The 21,373-nt window shown below is 40.2% G+C and overlaps 1 protein-coding gene across 2 annotated transcripts in view; it reads right to left on the reverse strand.

The window, feature by feature from the left end:
* The window catches only part of LOC137286399 (transient receptor potential cation channel subfamily A member 1 homolog), a 49,195-nt gene that overhangs the window by 21,189 nt on the left and 6,633 nt on the right, over nucleotides 1-21,373 (reverse strand). Inside the window, exons 2-4 of one of the 2 annotated variants that reach the window (XM_067818243.1) lie at nucleotides 18,199-18,237; nucleotides 3,500-3,647; nucleotides 620-788 (exon numbers count right to left, since the gene is read on the reverse strand). In XM_067818243.1, the coding sequence (XP_067674344.1) occupies nucleotides 620-788; nucleotides 3,500-3,647; nucleotides 18,199-18,237 (356 nt within the window). Of the gene's footprint in view, nucleotides 1-619; nucleotides 789-3,499; nucleotides 3,648-13,263; nucleotides 13,578-18,198; nucleotides 18,238-21,373 lie in introns of those variants that run through there. The other variant, XM_067818244.1, reaches the window with a different exon arrangement.

Genomic DNA, 21,373 nt, shown 5'->3' on the forward strand with positions numbered 1-21,373 from the left:
CAGACACAAAAATCCGCATATAACACAGTTATTTGACCTGCAGTATATACGCATTGTTGTTTCTGTTGACATGGTTACCATTAGCTAATATTTCTGCAAGATAACATCCTTGAATATGGCCAAAAACACTATTTTCAGCGACCGTTTACTCTCCGTTGTCATGGTTGTACATACGCCATGTGCATCATCTGGAAGCGAGCGTATGCTAAATAGCATTTGGAATCGTTCGGGTATGAACCTTTTCGAGATAAAAAGTTCAGAAGGTATATGCGAATGTCCACTTTTGCGATTTGGTTTGCTATGTTCTGATTGGTCAGTCTCAAAGGTTACCTGACGCGACCTCCCATAAGGTTTTGTTAAACTCAGTGGTTGAGTGTAACGAAATGCACTGAGGCTAAGTTTACTTAGACTGAAGTCTCATTAACCTGATATCATTCCTTTGAACAGCAAATTGTCGAATTAACATTATAACAAGGATGTCGGATTAAATAAATGAGACTAAGATACGTTTACTCAATTTGTTACCATCAAAAGCGTCAGACAAAGGTAACTGTCGGAAAAACAGAGGCTGGATAAAGGAGACTTGCCCATACTAGGTTTACTTGGTCTGTAACAATACCTGCTCCAGCCTCCACTAGCAGCTTGACAACACTGAGATGGTTGTAGCGAGCTGCGTAGTGCAATGGGGTCAGGTCTTCATCATCTAGTGCATTCACTTTCTTCTTGAGATTGCCGCTGATGTTCTTCAGCACAATCTTCATGTTTGTCTCGTCTCCATCACGGGCACACTGGTTTGAAGAAGAACAGGATGGATATTTATCATTCAGTATGTATTAGTCAGTATTGCTTTGAGTCCACATTAATAACTGGTTTGAGAAAATCAAATAGGGACTGATTCTTAATCAACATTGTTTTTCAACACTGCATTAAGTAGGATTCCAACTGAACGGAAGTCTGTAAACAAGTGTGGCTCAGAGAAGACGGCTATTAAAACAAGGAATGCTGATAAATATAGCTGTGGTATAACAACATGCATCTACCAAGTCTGCAGGTGGACCTTCGTCCTTATTTTAATTAGTACATTGCTGAAGATAAATTCAAGAATATCCTTCATTTCCTGCTGTTTCTATCAGCAGTATCCTGATATTCAGTAATAACTGCTCATATATAAGAATAAAATTGCAAAACCCCTATACATTTGCGGTAATTTAATCTCAGTTTCCTTCACTTGAATCAAAATATATAGATACACACATGTATGCCATTATGATCTTTTACACACCAAACACTGAGACATATTATGTTTTATATCTACATCATACCTTTATTTAAAAATGACCAATAGTAATACCCTCACATAATCCCCAAATACAGAAATGAACACAAAATCTAAAACTTCTTTTATGCCTAAGACCCTTACCATGAGGCTATAATACTATGTGTGCACTAAGTGTTACCTTTAGTCAACCTATCAGTCCATTTTATATTTATCATGTTTAATATTCAATTAAGAGATTAGTAAGTGAGCCTGTAGTTTTGAGCTATTCTGAAGAAATTCTGCAAGTTACTCCCATAGAATAACTCCTTGTCACTGGAATTTGATCTAAGTACTAGTGTTAAAACCTTTACGCAAGGACAAGCTACAAATAGTTTGGGGCTGAATAAAAACTCTTAATGAAGACGTTAGATCCTAAACTGCAGTCTAAATTCTAAGGAGAGAGATGGATCCAAGTCATCCAGAAAAGGAACTTGCCTTATGAATAGCTAGGTGACTGAAGGAAGCAAGCCCAAATTGGGCCTCTTTTCTAAAGCACTTTAACTCACTTGAATAAAACCAGTTAAATCTATATTCACTAACTATATATATACAACTCTTGCAGTTGTCATGCTTGCTTTTGCATCTACTGTAAAGATTTTCCATAGAAAGTTGGCAGACACATAGTAACAGATGCCAGCTTACATTTCCACTGGCAATAACTGCATCAGAACTAAAATGTTATTAAAATTTCAAACTTACTGTCAATAAACGTCTCCCAATATTGTCTATTATCAATGGCATTTATTTAATATCCACATGATCAGTGTAGGACCCACTCAGTATACATTATTTTGAACCATTATTTCGCAGTCTTCATATAACAAGATCTTTTGAATGTCAGTGGTATAACTTTAACATGTTTACATTCTAAAAACAACAATAATCTCTTCTTTACCACTGCTATCCTGGAAATAAGATTCTTTCACAAACTGAGTGATTGTGGATGACATCTCAAATAAACCTCTCATATAATTTCCCTTATGAATTATAGTAATTATACCATTACGGTAAAGTGCATTACGCCCAGTAGCGTCGCCATAAACATGCTAACTATTGTACACAGAATCAATATGAAATGCACACAGCGTAGGCTCTAAGTAGGTCAGCTGAACTGGGCAGTCAGATTTAGATTTATGATATTTTGAAGTATGATATTGCATTCCGTTCCGTATTCACTGTGTAATAATGTATTCACTGTGTAATAATATCCGGTGCTCATGCTACTGGATTTATATTCATTTTTCTGACAAATCTAGCACTGATGTTTACAACTTCATTCACACCTAGAGTGTAAACCAGAGACGCTTTATCATGTTAATCAAATCCTGTTCCTTGTCAGTTACATGGGGTAGCACTGTACTGTTTGTCTTAAGTCACCAGGACAAAATGTACCGCTAATTATAACAGTTGTTACGGGTGACTATCGAGAGGGAAACCACTATTGCAACATAGATAGTCTATTGCTGCATACTACTGTGATAGTGATAGTCTCTTGTAACCAATCAGTTTTTCTCTCCTTGAATTATCTCATTTGAAGTCATTTCCCAAATTAATGTATAGTTTATACGAAATAATAACAAGCTGATATTGTTAAGTATCTAGTTAACAGTTAAAACATAAACTCAGTGAAGCGTCAAATCTGCACCCAAACAATAAAAAATACAAAACATGAATATTTCAAGGTGAACAAATCCAGTAATTTCATGTAATTTGCGCTGTACATTTATGAGATACAAAACTATAGTTTGAGGTATCGTCACAGCCTGAACGATTATACTGTGAGCTGAGCATATACTACTGTATGAAGAGATGTTTTGTGAAAATGTACAAATTATTAATAATAGTGAAGTTAAGAACATTAATCATTTTTCAAATTTTCAAATTTAATTTTAAACTAATTCCAAAACTGTGAATTTCTCATAAGAAACAAAGTGTGTACACTGCTGTAAATATTTAATGAGTAGTTGTAGGATCTATAAATGATATTTTCTGTTGTTGCCATTGAATTATGAACACTAGTGAACAAGCATAAGAAAGTAATGTGAAACACCTACATTTTCGTACAATCATTTAAGCAGTATTCAAACGGGAAACAAAACATTAAAAGTGGATGCTGACATTTTCCTAGGCTACTAAACGAGCGGTCCCTAAGTTTGAGCAGACGACAAAATGTATACTCACTTGGTGTAGGGTAAGATTGAGTGCCTCGGAACTGTCGGCGCGCTTCATACCCGAGGCTGGGAGGGTCGCCCCCGGTACATCGCCGGGGTTTGTGATCAGGTTTGCCATTTCCATAACAGCCTTGTCTGCAGAACTATCTGACAACCGTCTGAAATGACCGAGAGCAAGGCTGTCAGCCATTCTGTTTTCACGGTTATCCAAGTGTACCACGTTTCCAATCCCGACCTTGAATGGTTTGCAATTAGACACTGTTCACATTCCAAGGCTTATTACGAGGTTGATGTGTTCCATGTTTGGGCGTGTTAGATTAGTGTTGATGATCCAGTTTGCAACAGGTCCCTCCTGGTATCAGTGATTGTCATAACAGAACACGAGGGGCCGAACACGAAACACGTAATGTGACGAACCCACGACCAACCATTTGTTTACTAAAAATGTCGCTAACTCCTGATGGCCGCTTGTCACGTCCATCCACTGTACGGAGTTCAAAGCGAAGCACCCAAAATGACCTAAAAATACACGTTAACATTGATTGGCCAGATTGAGTCACGTGGATTTTCTCTTTCACAACATGCACCCTTTCCGCTTTCGATTTATTCATGAATTAGTGACATGTGTTCTAAACGACTTGCGTAAGAGTTCGGTGGTTCACAGACGTGAAATACTGACCGACCATCCCAGTGTATAAAAGTTGTTATTAGGCAACAAATAAATACTATTTATAACACTGCCTCTAGAATATTAAAACACTAAACTGGCATATAGGTAGACCAGGGGGCTGGTGTCCCCTGGATTTTGTGTACAAATTACTTATATATGTAACAAAGTATTGATATAGGGTTCCTCTAACGTTGATATTTCCCCCCTCCTTTTTTAAGTAAAGTTAACTACGACCCCGCACAATGTTCAACAAAGTATTATCCCTTCTTTATCCATACTTTGAGTGGCATTTAGAAATTGGTGTGATGAACAGGACACTTCTGTGGATATAGAACTTCTATATTCTCAGTGTAAGCGACGTTTCGGTGTAGCTACTAACACCATAATTTGCATGCTACACCGAAAAGCGGCTTACGTTGATAATAAAGTAAGAAGATGTACATGTATATCCATAGACCTTTCCTCGTAGATCAATTTCATCTCTATTGCACCAGTAAAGATATAAACAACAATAAAATTAAAATGATGTTACAAGTCGTTATGAAATGAGTCGACATGGATGGGAGGTGAGAGCATGTACAGCAGGATGTTGCCCGTCGATTAATGAGTCATGCATAGAAATGCTTCTGATATCCGGCCTAATTGTGATTACCATAACTACTGCCTTTCAAACTGGTTCGTTTCCTTCCAGCTAAGGCGTTTACCGTGAGGTTCGCATGTACTAACACTGCATGAACAATGTACAACGGTGTAACCTCGTACGACCTATCCGTACAGAAACCAGACATCGTGTTGGAAAGTATCTATCAGAAACCTTTTTTCCATTGTCGATTGTCGTAACATGCGACTAACGGGATTGGGTCTGAAGGATCGCTTACTTGGTTGACAAATGTCATCGTATCTCAGTTGCGCAGATCGATGTTCATGTTGTTGATCAATGGATTGTTTGGCCCAAACCCGATATTTACACACACCGCAGGAGTATTGTTGAGTGCGATGTAAAGCTAAACCCACTCACTCACGCCACGCGTAAGAGGCGACTAACGGGATCGGGTGGTCAGTCTCGCTGACTTGGTTGACACATGTCATCGGTTCCCAATTGCGCAGATCGATGCTCATGTTGTTGGTCACTGGATTGTCTGGTCCAGACTCGACTATTTACAGACCGCCCCCATATAGCTGGAATATTGCTGGGTGCGGCGTAAAACTAAACTCACTCACTCACTCACGCCATGCAGCTAAACCTCGTTTATCCAGGTATACTCCCCAGGGAGTTGAGATTGATAATATGATGTGATATTGAGAATGACATCGAATGATCGAGGGAAACAAATACCAGCGCATTGAGCAAGCACTAGTTGCATGCATGTGGGCTATAAGAATATCATATAATAATAATAATGCTACATCTCCATTCTGTAAGAAAAACACTAATGGAGAACTAAGAAGACCGGTGATCGAGGACCACTGTCTATACTTGGTGACATCTCTAGTCAAGTACTACTGTCACTAAGCGATAGGCAGTCAGGGGTAATATATTAGCTTATGTAGGGCATACTGAGACGCATTTCAAACGTTTACTTTCAATACAAGTACACCTGTTTGCTTTCGCTCTATTGGAGCTGAGGCTAATAAGGAAGGGTGCATCTGTGCATAAGGGTGGCGTATACTGTTCACGTAACACCGTAACCACTCACTCACTGACTCATTCCCCAGATCACTCACAAATCGTGGTCTGTGCACAGGTAAACACACGATTAGACGAATTAAGGGACACAATTGGAGAGATGCCAAGTCAGGTTAGAGCATGTCATCATGGCCTTGCTACGTCTCAAGTCAACAGGCCTATACCTCACCAACCTTGCATAAAGGGGTTAGCTAGGAGATTACCGTAAAACCCCTAATGCAAAGGTAAAGTGTAATGATTTCATGAAATAATATTTTCTATATTTTTAGATGATAATGTTCCTGTACAATTCTAGCGTCCTTAGACGGTAAACGTAAGCTAAAATTACCTGTTATATTGGGAGGGAAAAAAATTCACATGTTTGGATTTTTCAGTCTGTAGAGACAGGCTTGACATACATTACAATTACATGAATACGGTACGTCCTACTTTAAATCATTCATATACATGCTCCGTTTTCAAACATAACGAACCAGTGTTTTTGAAGTAATGTAGAAGTTCCGAGCAGTAATCGGGAAATTCGGATAAAGAGGGCTTCTTTGCACAGTAGATCAAGAAGATTTTTAACAAAACCAACATATCACTTGGGAAACACGGTATTCGATGTTTGGTGAAACATATTCATGAACACTGGCAAATGTCATTTGTATACACAACAGTGTTTTTTGTAAGAACATCTGACTTGCGTTGTTGTCATGTGTCCACATAAACATCACTACCGCATACATGACTTGTTTACACCCTTGGGAAATCCTGGTAAGACCTATGTCTGTCCAAGGGAACTCGAGCTTGTCGAAAACAACTAATTAGATAGAGATTCCTTTTTGGTGACTTAGTTGTTGCATCCAAAATGCGTGCATCGATACTCAAGATGCCAATCACTGGACTATCTGGTCCAGTTCATAACACGAAGATGATCGTACCTCAAATAACTCTTACATGGACGTACCACAGTCGCAGCGCCATATGGCTGGAATATTGCTGAGTGCTGAGTTAACACAATTTGTGCTGTTTCATGACCCAAGCTTCATGAAGTTGTCTTCCTCGTTAAAGAAAAGAGGTATTTTAACTGGTTACATAATGTGTATATTCATGTATGTCCGACTATTCTTATACAAGCAAGGGAAACTGGCGTAACAGCCACAGGTTACCTATTCCATAAACAGGTTGTACATTGCTCCTGCAGTGGTGATCAGCATGCGAGTGAATGAGTGAGTGAGTTTAGGTTTAAGCCGCACTCAGCAATATTCCAGTTATAGGGCGGCGGCCTGTAAATTATCGAGTCTGAATGGGACAATCCAGGCCTAGATTTTTGAAGCTATCAGCGCTAAGATAGTCGTAAGTGCCATACATTAAAGGTCGCATGCAACGTAAAACACAACTTTGCAGATTCTGATACCTTTCGGTACGCATTTACCGGAACAAATCATCAAACATGCCAATTCAGCCTTAAAGCGTTCAAACAATTCACTAATTTACCCCTAGCGCTGGGGGAAAGTGGTTTCAACAGCTATGCGCTCATAACGCATGCGCAGTGATTAGGTTCGCGGAACTTGAGACAGTATGCCTGTCCGGAGGATGTGGTCGTGAGGAGTTGTGTGCACAAACAAGTAAATCATGTACTCATTACATAAACAACATGTTGACTGTGATAAGCAGACTCTGTCACAGAGGAAACTCAATGTCTGGTTTACTGACACCTATATGTCTGTCTGTCTGTCTGTCTGCTAATGACAATATGCAAAGCACGACTTCAGTCACTGTCTACGTACAATTTGGATTTGACACCTATCGGACTTATAAGCCATAAACAAAGAGCCGGCTTAGCATGTTGGCAAATGAACCAGTGGCCAATGAAAAGGCTTCGTTACACTTGAGTGCACACCCACAAGCTCTGACTGGGTTCGACATAGCGGCAGCATCGTTTCGATCGAGGTGAACTCAAGTACAAAATATTGCGCTTTGATTTGCGATTATATGCTTATAAATTTGTTTATAACTGTGCTATAATTATGTTTGTTTTTTGGTTGCATGCATGTGACCTTTAACATCAGCTTACGTCTATCTTAACGCTTTGACAGCTTCGAAAATTAAGGCCCAGTGATCAACATCAAGAGTATCAATCTATGCAACTTGGATACGATGACATGTGTCAACCAAGTCAGCGAGTCTGACCACCCGATCCCGTTAGTTGCATCTTAGGACAAGCACGGGTTACTGAAGATCAATTCTAACACATATCTTCACGCGGGTTGATCAACATGTACATTCCTTCGACACTTCGATGTAACACTGACTCAGGTTTATCTTTGCTTTGTGTGTAAATCCAGTGTCACAGAATAGAGCTGTGTAATCCTGCATTAATTAACAATGGCATCAGATAATGTACTCATCGGAACCTGACAGCTGGAAAACGTTTACAAAATAACACATGTGTGTTGCCATGGTAATCTGCGTCATTAGTGTAATAATATCAGTACCAGCTTCTCACAGTGACGCAGGGGACAGTCCACTAACTATCTTCATATCACTTAAAACAGTATGTGATTCCTACTACACGACGCACAATAGCATTTTAGAAACATCACGGCGTTTTACACTTAAATAAACGAGGCTTGTCATATTATATTTTAAACATTAAAGCTGATTGGTAGTTGAAAAGACTATCTATTTGTTTTCCTATCATATTACTAGTAATTGTATATAATCCTGTCATGATACTCGCCCAGCGGCTTGTCGGCCGCATGTGTCTGGTCACCTTTTAAAGCATAGGTCCATTTACCATCACATCAGTACGCGGTATAGTATGGCGAATGATTAGTTTAATATTGGCTGAACAATGAGATCATATTCAGATCGTAATGAATAGATCCATACGCCGTAAATCAGCCATGCTACGTGTAGATCGGATCGGCTACCCCATGGGCGTTGTCGTCCGCTATTTACAGCTATTCACGTGATCTTTACCATTCGGCGACCTACGTGGACTGTCGGTCTAAGGAATTCGGCCACACGTTGGGATTAACAGTTCCGTGTTGTAGTTAACTACGGATGTCAACGGATGTTTGTCAAATCCGATTAGATTAAATTCGTTAAATGTTAACCAAATGATTGTATCTTTATAACTTCAACTGGACGAAGATATTGACAATTTTCTTTTTCAAAACACACTCGGCAGACGTGTATAACCTAGCGCATTACGCTCATTTGATATTAACACGAGAAAGGCTAAGTTGGTACCCAACAATTTATCCGTATAAAAAACAGGAGATTATCGCGGTGAGGGAAGGATAACCAACCTGTTCTTCTTGAACGTCCCAACAACGGTGACGACATCGTGGCTGAACCGGTAAAAACCTTTCTTGGACATGATTATCCAGTGATCCTGGTGGTACTAATCCGCACGTTAATCCCTTAATCGCTCAAGCTTCCATCACAAATGTTGCGGGCAATCACACAGACAACAGCATCCCATCTGAGTAAGTGTCCACGACAGAGCCACAACGAACTCACGTACGAGCGACGTGGAGCGAATTCTTAATCAGAGTTACCATGCGGCTTACGACGTGTCCTTTGCTTAAATAGGCAGCTCAAACTGAGGTCTGAACTCAGCATGTTATAAAAAGAACGCTGCAAGTCTCAAGAGGTTGTAAACGTCAAGCCTTTCAGTTTTATTGAGTTGCATAATGATAGTTTCATGGCCCCCCTGTAAATTGAACCGTGCGCCATGCTGATTGTAAAACTGTAGCACCATGCCTGGAAACTGGATGGATGATATCATCGTTACATTATGATATCTACCGAACACAACTAACACCTGCTGCTTGACATGCCATGAGTAATAACACACCGTGACTGAAGGCGGTTGTTGGAGATTGACATTAGCTCTTTGAAGACGGGCACCTGCTGAGGCAGAGATTAGCGCGATGGATGTTGATGATCTGGCTAATTTTGTCACAAAACTGCATGATCGGATTTTTCTAAAAAGGTTAAAAAGGTCATTGACCAACAATTTTTAATTTAAATTTATTATTTCCGCAATACAACTAAAATACAATTCTTCGTTCTTATCAGAAAATGTTGCATTTAAAGGCAGGTACTGAGACAGTTTCACATGTTTACATAGTCCGATATACATTGTATATCAGACCATACTACATGTATGTATGTATGTACATCAGTAAGCGAGGGAATACGGTTTTAAGAAAAGACGCAGGTTCTAGCAATATTCCCGTAATATCACGGCGGGAGACACTAGATACGGGCTTCACACCTACGAATCGAACCCGCATTATACATAATCTGCCTTGGGGTATATGTTGATCAGTCGTCAAATTCGTCGCTGCTTGCTGTGTAGAGTTACGTCCCTTCACTTTGATAGAAATCTGCCATAGTTGGCCGAATCTTCTATATTGGTCAGTACATATCTGTGCCCGGTATATAATATCACCATAGCAATAAACTTCGGCCTTTCCCAACACGTTGCTTTCACACGCCACGAAGAAAATATAAACTTTCAAAGGACGCAAACTCACTCACTAGCGGATGTGGGGAACGGGTGCTCAAGGGTGTACACCTCGAACCCCTCCTATTTTCAAACAGACAACTCACACGTTAAGCGCCACTTAGGTATAATGCATACAAAGTCCACACACACCCAGCCCCACTTGTTTCTAGTCCTTGGACTCGCCTGTTTGTATACTTTCATCAGTCTTGTGAAAACAATTCAACAATGTTGCGTAATCAAAGGTTTGTTCACGAAGCGGTTATGTACTTTCCGTGTACTGCTAAAAGATAATATCATGACTCATTACATATATCTTCCTTTCTGTGCCCATAGTCCAGAAAGCTGTTTGTTAATTAAAGTGAATGAGTTTAGTATTACGCCGCACTATGCAATATTTATTCCAGCTACAGCCAAACCCCTATGTGTCGAACTCGTCGGGACCAAGGGAAAAGTTCGTCTTATCCTAACATCCGTTAGCATGGTCATGATAGGTCGAGGAAAAAAGGTAAATTTGTACTCTTAGGGTTTGTGAGGACCAGAAAATGAGATAAACAAGACCGGGAATTCGACACATGTAGTTCGTGGCTTTAGGATAAAATTGTGATTAACACAGAATCAGCAAGGAACTAGATATCAGTTCGACACGAGCGAGAATTCGTCTCAACCTAGTTCGAGACACTGAGGTTAGACTGTATATGGCGGACACATATAATTCAAATAATCGAGTCTGGACCAGACAACCCAGTGATCAACATCATGAGCATCCATCTACACAATTGGGATGTTAATTGATGAAACAGATCGCAGTGACGTGTAAAGATTTCATTCATATAACACTTGTAACGACAACATCAATATCATATCTATGACTACGTAATACAAAGTTCATATTCAAGAATCGTGAGTTTCTTCACCAAATATATGGGGGCAGACAGTGGCGAATCTGTTTATCGGATCACCATCTTTCAGTTTTTTTCCTGTGGAAGTAATGCGTTCACTACTTTGACGATAGTAGAATCGACAAAACCCTCACCACAAATGTTAGAAATCTCTGGTAACAGCCGAGTCGATTGTACCATTCCGACTGTACCATGGGTGTGTGTTTGTATGACGCTGTATTTTAGTTTTAGTAGTGATGCGGCTGCATGACGTCTGAAAACAACTACAAATGAACCAGTCAATCCAGTGACTGATACCATCAAATGGGTTGACAGAGCTTGTGTTTATGATTCACTATCAAGTGCAAGCAGTGACGATAACAGGTGTTCGCGGAAACGTGAACTCATCCAGCCCAACGGGGGCACCCGGCATAAACATGCAAATACAAAGAAACTGATCACCTGAAACAAATCCGGAACGTACATGTCAAAATATGGAATTCCTTCGGACATCGTTTTGGTCACTGTTGCATCACATTTGGAACTGTCTTTCACATGTCTACCAAAAAACGTTTTGAGCACAAGTATGGCGGTAACCAAGAAACAGTACCAGGCGAACACGGGATTAGAACTCACGATTCGCGGATCCGGGCATGGAGACGGGGTGTAACTTGTCACCATACAATTGAACGAGCTAGATGCCAGTTTCAGTCATGAAGGGGGCGATGGGGTAGCCTAGTTGTTAAAGCGTTTGCTCGTCACGCCGAAGACCCGGGTTCGATTCCCAGGGTACAATATGTGAAGCCCATTTCCGATGTCCCTCAGAAATTTGATATTGCTCTAATATTGCTAAAAGCGGCGTAAAAATTATGAAGAAGAGCACGCGAGTTCTTACCTTAGTTAATTTCATTCAGCGATGATGGATTATCTGGTTCAATCGTTCAGTCTTGTGCAGTAAAATGCTAATATTGGACTAAAATTATCAATTTATCATCAGCATGTATATAAAGAAACATTTATCTATGACGTTTGTACGCTGATCGTATATGTTCGTTTTGGCTTTAAATGCTTGATTAAACTAAACTGTTCAAACCCATGGCCATTGACATTTGAGCGTGTCCTTAATACTAATAATCACTCAAGTTACTGAAATATAGATGTACAAATGAATTCTTAAATACAAAAATGAATCTGGTGAACTGATCTAGCTTATAACAGGAACATCTGTACAATAAGACCAAAGCATTTACTAATAACATATCAATGTTTAATAGAACTTCTTTATTCTCCCTCAGTCAGCGGTGGTACAAGAGTACAAACTATCGGACTGCATAGAAAATGACAAGATAGAGCACAGTTAGCGTTTCAAGCGTGATAGTATACTATTAATAACATCGAGAGCTTTTTTCAATTCAGCTGTTTCCTAGAACACATTAGCTGCGTGAAGGTAGCCAGACTTTTCCATTAGGGTACTGTGAAGGAATACATTTTATACGATTGGTCGTTGACATCGTTCGAGTACATCGCAGTAAATAATGAAGTTCATTGGCTACTGCAGGGGAGTCGCAACAGCCGGTCTCAATAGGTAGAAGGTGGTTAGTTGTTCTGTGTTTCGGAATTGGCTTGTAAACGTTGGTTGGAAGAAAAACGTAATGAAAGACTCATTCTAGCTGTCTTATTTTTGCCCCACCCTTACTGTGGGTTTTAAAGTACAGCGTGACGGTTGAGCGACCACAGCAACGAGCCATTTCTTACAGCAATGCATCAAGTCACGTACAGAATGGCTTCTCAAGTGACGATTTAGCAGCAAACAGTTGTTGCCTATTACATCAGCCCAATAACAATATAATACTCGAACCCAATATAACAGAACAGTATTCTCATAAATATTTCACATTAAGACGTCGCTTGTCAGACAAGTGTACTTGTTTCGCGGTATCCCCGTGACTGCAATTGGGTCAAGACATGTATCTAGGCGTTAGCAAATGACATGCAGAAAAGCACATCGATAATCTATAATCGATCGACTCACCCGTCGAAACTCCAAATTTCCGGGTTAACCGCTGACAGATGTCCGGTCGACGATGAATCAGGTCGCTGGAGTGTCCAGTTCGGACGGTCTACTTCGTCGGACATTGTCTAGCGAACATTGCCGAGTTTGTACTGACTTGGATTATATCCGAGCCCCCAGTACAAACACAACGACCCCCGTGACACATCTACGCAGATGTAAGCCTATATTGTACACACATACACACAGGTATTCCTTAAGGTAGCTGGAATTTCACAATAACCGATTCGCTTGGCTGTATGTCGTGTACAGTCCGACCAAACTCAAACGGATGTCACATCCCAACCTGTTTGACCAGGTATATAAGGTCAAGGTCGCTTGGTCATTCGGCTTTGATATCACACCCGCAACAGCTATTCAAGCAGTTCGATGAATCCATATGACAGCTTGGGTTAAACACAAGGCCATTAGCGTCCATTGTTAAATGGTTTAAGTGTACATGGAGAACAGACAGTGTTTAAGACGTTTAAATACATTTAATGCCTCGGCTTTGTACGACACGCATGGATGAGATATATGTAAACGAGGAATTTTGCGGTTGAGTAACTTCAGCTTTTACAACGACCGGCCACACCCATGCAAGGTGACACGGAGGTATAATAGGCCAAGGCAGTAGGTCCCCTTAGAAAAAGCTACGGTGGTGTTCTTGTTCTTTATGAGAATAAGTGTACCAAGAACAGATACAGGCCCTCCTGTTCGCGTCTCTTCAGTATTACGTACACACAGGGGCAATGCTCGAACATATTGCAACAGACTTGATTCTAGTTTCGTAAGTGTCACTTTTCGTTGCTGACATTCTCTGAGTGTTATCAGGGAGTTCAAACACACTGACAGTGATAACGCTAAACTACAACGCAGTAATGGTTATGTGTCACAGAGCGCCAACCTCGGGAAAATATGATCGTCGATGTCGAATGGAAATTAGTGAGGGGGTTTAGTTCTACGTCACGCTCAGCAATGTTCCAGATATATGGCGGCGGACTGTTAATAATCGATTCTGGACCAAACAATCCAGTGATCGACAACATGAACACCGATCCTCGCAAAGGGAATATGATGCCAAATGTCAGCCAAATCAGCCAACCCTTTAGTAGCCTCTTACGTATTGGGTTACTGAAGATCAACTCTAACCCCGGATCTTCACTGTGATGGAAATGAGATTGATACAAGGCACAAATACAACGTCGTGATCATCACAGCGTGGACAACAGACTATGTCTTCTGAACTGAGAGAGAGAGAGAGAGACACCATGAATGGGCGTCACACATTGTAGCCATGAACTGGGAATTGAACCCAGGTCTTCGGCGTGACAAATGAAGCTTTCACCACTTAGCCACCCCCATCACACCTTAAGACTGAGTTCAGATTTCCCCCGCTTTTATCAATATTCCAGCAATATCATGGCGAGGGGCAAAAGAAATGGTTCCACACATTGCACTTATGTAGGGAATCGAATCCTTCCATCCCTTCACCATGTTTTTATGTTTAACCTTAGTATGTCAGTTGTGTTGTGGCATGTCTCAGTTGTACATGGATAGTACGACCTGGTAGATGAATCTTAAATTCGATGGTAGACTTCGTTAAGAAATATATCATTACCAATAATTAACTTCTTTTTTTTCATTCATTCAAATGTAGAAGTGTGGAGTTTTCCTACTTTAAGATTGAGGAAAACATAGCGTAGTTATTCAGTCTAAGTAAACTTGGTCTCAGTGTATTTCGTTACACTACACCACTGAGTCTAACAAAACCTAGTAGAAGGTCGCGTCAGGTAATCTTTGAGCAATCAATGACAGTCCAATCAAATGCGAGACGGTTAAATAGATTCAACCAATCAGACAATGGCTACTATTTAGGGATCGGAGGGGTGGGGGGGGGGGGGGGGGGGCTTTTAAAATATTCAGGTCACCGACACAGATCTCACAACGAACAAAAATCCGCATATAACACAGTTATTTGACCTGCAGTATATACGCTTTTGGGTTTCTGTTGACATGGTTACCATTAGCTAATATTTCCGCAAGATGACATCCTTGAATATTGTCAAAAACACCATTTTCATCGACTGTTTACTCACCGTTGTCATGGCAGTACGTACGCCATGTGCACCAATCGGAAGCGATCGTACGCTAAATAGCATTCGGAATCGTTCGGGTACGAAACCTTTTCGAGATAAAAAGTTCATAAGGGATGTGTGAATGTCCACTTTCGTGATTTGGTAAGCTGTGTTCTGATTGGTCAGTCTCAAAGGTTACCTGACGCGACCTCCCATAAGGTTTTGATAGACTCAGTGGTGGAGTGTAAAGAAAAGTACTGAGGATAAGTTTACTTAGAGTGCGTAGTTATTTTAATGGTGAGGTGATGTCACATTACTCGTTCGTCACAACTCATTCGATATTTGGCCTCTTGTAACAATTGACTGACAAAATGACCTTTTCACAAGCAACGACAAATATTCTTTGTACATATATTTATTCCCTTTTAATTTACACAGTCGTGCTGTGTTATTTAAACTGTATGACAATACTTACTTCACTTGAGTGTAATGTGTTATTTGTCAACTAAATGCATTGTGAAAAGAATAATTATTTACAGGGTACAGTGAAAATATTTTGTCAATTCTTCACGAACAGTGTGAATTCTGCTTATTGCAGATTTGCTAATTTACGCTAATTTCGACATCATTTCGTTGTTTGAAAAGAGGCCCGTATGAGCGTGACGCCACACCAGCAAGGCCGTTGCAGATAGGCCGATTGTGTTATCGTGTTTGTTTAGGACTTTATACACCATAGCAGGTGAAGTCATTTTAAGAGTAATTGAGTCTAGTTGTACGCCGCATGTAGCAATATTCCAGAGACACAACGACCGGGCACACCAGAAACAAGCTTCACACATTGTTTCATGTGAGGAATCGAAACCGGGTCTTCGGCGTGACCTGCGAAGTGCTTTAGCCACTGGTCTACCTCACCGCCTCGTCTCTTTAAGAGGGACAGTGGGGTGGCCTGGTGCATAAAGTGTTCGTACTATCCCCAAATAGGTACAATGTGTGTAACCCGGTTCTTTTTCTGGTGATATAGCTGAAATATTGTTAAAGGCACCGCAAAACGTAAAGAAAAATACCGACCGTACACTGGACGCAGTTTTACATCTTGGTAGTCGTCTGCCATTTTGTTGGATGTTGCTATGGTCACAGAGCATGCGTGACCGACAGTTCATATACCGAACGCGGTCGAAAAATTCTTTCGTGCGAACGAGCAACGTAACATTACGGGTTAACAGGATTTGTGTTAATTCCGATCCTATGGCACAAGGCTTTCAGCATACTTTCACGAAGGACAGATACTCTGTGTGCCAAATAACCACTTGTCCGCTAACCCGTGACTAGTAAAAATCCAGTCGGGCCAGTAAATCCCGACAGTCACTGGCCCGACTGGTAAGTGAATTTTCATGGGGTCATTTTGCAAATATATCACACTCTCCGTCATGTCAAGTTACAATACACTCTCCGTCATGTCAAGTTACAATACACTTATATATCATGCAAGATTATTGTCTGATAAAAATATTCATTATATTACTGCATCTGTATGATGAAACCTGTGCCTACATTCAGATTTCGGGCTAGTGAAGTATTTTGTGGGCTAGTAACTTTCAGGCATAGCTAGCCCGACTGGATAGCATGTGGAAATGTAGAATGTAGAAACAACAGTAATACTCTGCTGAGATACTCCTAACTTACGTTTTTCCAGTGGACCACTCTTTACATTACAAGCTGACATTTTAAGAAAGAAATTAATACATACACTATATATAGGTGGATCCAGAGGGGGAGAGGACGTGGGGTAATACAATAAAATTGCCATTGAAACTCTCCAGAACACTGATGAAAATGAATTGATGAATTGGTCATACCCCCTCCCACCTTTCTCAAGCTGCATCCACTCCTGTACACGCTCGCGTAGACTAACATTATTGAGTTTGGTCTGCTGTTGTGAACATTATTAGCCTTGCGTTATAGTGGTCTGTTGTGTGTGGGAGGGAAGCCTGACATTGGTGCAGGTCTCAGACACTTACACCATGGTAAAACCTACGACCATGGGTATGGTATTGACAAACGTAGAAACACTTCGGGGCAAACCGGGATTCGAACCCACGATCATAAGTTCTCGGATCTAATTTCGTGAACTTTGTATATTATTGTCTTTCAGCCTTGTAGACGACCTCTCTCTTACCCAGGGACTGACAGAGCCTTTGTCGGCAATATCCGAGTCTCGAACGACGTGTATGACGTCGATGGCCGACCAGATTTTGTATAACGAAGTTATTAAGTCAGAGCTCCAGATAAGCCGCGTATTTGCATATTCTACTCAGTAAAATCACAATTACTTAATCAGTTACAAATCTGAGTGTACACACACACAAAAAAACGCTTTGGAGTCACTTAAAACCCAGTAGGTCTATAATACCTTGCGTTGTTTACTCATTTAACTAAATTAAATCGACTTGCGTATGATTCGTCGTGGCGCACAGACTCTACAACAGCATTAGTTGATGGCAGGCGATGCCTACACATACATATCCTGTTATAGCTCTAGTCACTGTCCGGGGTTTACTCTAATAGACACATGACTTAAATTTAGAGTATGACAATAACTAAAAACCTTTAGTCTATTGAGAGGCATTGATATTTATATATTTAGAAGAGTTAAGTACTCAATAAGAATAAGAAGGTCTATGTAAAAGTACTCAATTCTCTTAACTAGTGGGGGTATACAAAATGCTAGTTACTTCTCAAAAAATGAAAATATTCATACATAAACACACATGGGAGTAAAAACTCAATTGCTTGAAAAATTATCTGGAGCTCTGTTAAGTATTGAAAAATGAATACTTACGTTTCCTCCGGTTCCTCTTGTGAGAAGTTTTTCAGAGCGCTGAAACACAGTTGACGGTTATACATGAACCAAGGACATGGAAACACAAGGTAACTGATATTGATAATTCATTAACACCACCATCAAACCGGCCTTCCTCATTGCTGTGTTTGATGCGCCTTGTAACGAGAACAACCAACAAACAGACCCACGCTTCGACCGTGTACAGTTATTCCGGTTTTCCTATTGAGATCCCGATCAACGAAGTGTTCGTAGTGTTACGAGCTATCGTAAATACACATTGTATCTCAGGTTTACGGATATCGTAGAGCTACAAACCTTCTACCGACCCTCTGTCAATCGATTAATTAAATTCTGGTTTTCAATAAGTTGCCATACCGGCATGTATAACATGATTTTGGTTGAAAAATGTAAAACGTGACAACTACTATAGTATTTATTAACTTTCGTTAATTATTTCGTCAAAATACGGGTATTTTCTTATTTAAAGATGGACAAGAACTGTAATGAAATTCATTTATATTTGTAAGGATACATATGTCAATTATTTCGCGTGTCGTTTCGTTTACGAAACACATTTCAAGTTTTATGGAAGTTATAGTTTGCGACCAAAGATGACAAATAATTTAGTACTCAGAAAGCATATAAACATCAAGGTGACTTTGACAGACGAACCCAAGAGACAACTAGTTTACGCCGCGTAAAGTTGCAGGAACACACTCAAAAATTCCTGGGGAAGGTGTTTGGGAGGGATAGAGTAGGTTAAGAACTATTTTCATTCTCAGAATTCAAGGTCAAATTTACGAATATGAAATAAAATAAGTTTGCCGTGTTGATGAGTTCATTTGCGCCAGAAAGACGCGTGCGTGCGTGCGTGCGTGCGCGCGCGCGCGTGTGTGTAGGGCGGAGAACGAAATTTAAAGCCTTATGTCAAATTATGCACCACAGTATTCCTTTAGCATAAATAATAATATAATAATAATAAATAATATAGTCAAGTCGATTACGTTTACATTTTTTCAGCCGCCATAGATGAGCAGATCAAAACAATATTATATTTTTGACAGGGTTTTTACATATTCTTGTTCATCAAGCAACAAGAAACGTCAACCGTTTGTAACAGAGAAGATGTAAAACTGGAGATGCCGCGTTTCAAAGGAAGTAGGTATCCAACTGTGATGATATAACGCATTCTCACGTGAGATTAATGTATCATGCAGTCAGTGTAATTTCCTTGTTATATTTCATAATTTAAAAACATATTTTACATATTTCAAATGACGATAAACGATCAACGGATGACGCTGAAATGTGTTGCTGTCGTTTGTTGTTTGCCGCCGGTATCAGTAGAATTCTAGCAATGTGACGTGGCCTGTTAATAATCCAGTGTCGACCAGATAATCCTGTGACTGACTGATATACACTATCATGTAGGGTGACAGATGTCAAATAAGTCAATCTAACCACTCAATCCATTTGGCCACTTCTTACAAACAATTAAGGGGTGGCGGGGTAACCTTGATGTTTAAAACGTCCGCCCGTCATGCTTAAGGCCCGAGTTCGATTCCCCACATGGATGCAATGTGTGAACCCAATTTCTGGTGATCCCCACTGTGATGTTGCTGGAGTATTGTTAAGAGAGGCGTAAAACCACCCTCACTCTCTACAAGCACCTCCGGTTGCCGTGGTGACCTCATTAAACAAAGAACACATTCGCACCGAAACGAATCCCCCGTGAGTGGGATATTCCGACCCTCTAGACATATACACTTACGTGTATAGATCTGAAACATTACAGTAAGGGCTGGGTGTGAGAGAAACTATGTGTGATACTTCATTATCACTGATGTACAATATATATACGGCCATTTAAAAGGGACGGAAACAGCCGTCTTAACAACATGGCGTTTGCCCTGACCGTGCATGCGCACTGGTGTGTTATGACATGACAATACAGAAAATGCAACGTGGTTACCAGGCAAAGCTGATATACAAATGAAAACCAGATTACAAAGTAATCAAAGCACTACCAGGCTCAAAACAGTCCCAAGAAACACTACAGACATAAGGTGAAGGACGATACTATGATACTCTTTCACATGCAGTTAGTTGTTTAAAGTCAGTCTCGTGAATATTCCCGCTATATGGAAGCGATCTGTAAATAATCGATAATGGACTAGGCAATCCAGTGATCATCCGATCACTCGATCCCGTTAGCCTCCTACCACAAGCATGAGTCGCTGAAGATCAATTCTAACCCAGATCGTTACGGATTTATCAATTACACCACTATGGACACAACATTTCTAATAGGTTTCTTGTCTAATCCTCATTAACCATGGGCGTGTACTTCCCCTTTTATACATCATACATATAAACTTACCCGTTATCGTCATCAACATCCGTGGATGTGGCCAGATTGGGCTCGAAGTTAATAGATCCCTGCGTGTCCCTGAAATGATACTTCACTGATAACTACATAACGCATTAAACTGCGACATATAGTCACAGAGATCTTCTCAAAGTGTTTTGTGAACACAGACAAAGCTCAATTGCATTTTCACTGGTGCCGAGAAGTAACCGGGCGTATTGTCAGTGTTTATATATAGCTCCCCACAGGCACCGGGCGCGGCATCAAACGACATTGTAATTGTGGTCAATATTTTCACAAGACGGAAGCACAGACTAGCATGACTATAAGCTTTAATTAACGTAAGAAATGTGATACTACTAATGTGCATGGGGTTTCTGACCGATATCTTATAACCATGTGGTTAAATAAGTTGCATATTCATGTTGTTTCTTTCATAGATACACAATACATCAATGACATGATGCTGACAGTGAGTGCGAGTAAAAAATATTTTAATTTCTCTATAAATTAAATCATTTTTACAGTTTGCGAGTTAATCTTCACACTTCTTCTTGTTCGGAATATATTGTTCTTTTGTTACCTAATTATATTTTAATATTTACTTTTGAAGAGGTGGAGGAGCAGTTTCGCGATTATTATTTTTTTCTTGCTACCTTGGTTGATTCACTATGTGTGAAATACATTGGTGTCATCCATCGTGATAATGGCTGACGTATGTTTAAAACGACCACTAACTTAACGCACTCACTCCATATAAATTGGAAACCTTTAATTGATTGCCCTCGAAATCATATCAGTATT

This window comes from Haliotis asinina, chromosome 6 (assembly GCF_037392515.1).
Source record: "Haliotis asinina isolate JCU_RB_2024 chromosome 6, JCU_Hal_asi_v2, whole genome shotgun sequence".
NCBI classification, from domain to species: domain Eukaryota; kingdom Metazoa; phylum Mollusca; class Gastropoda; order Lepetellida; family Haliotidae; genus Haliotis; species Haliotis asinina.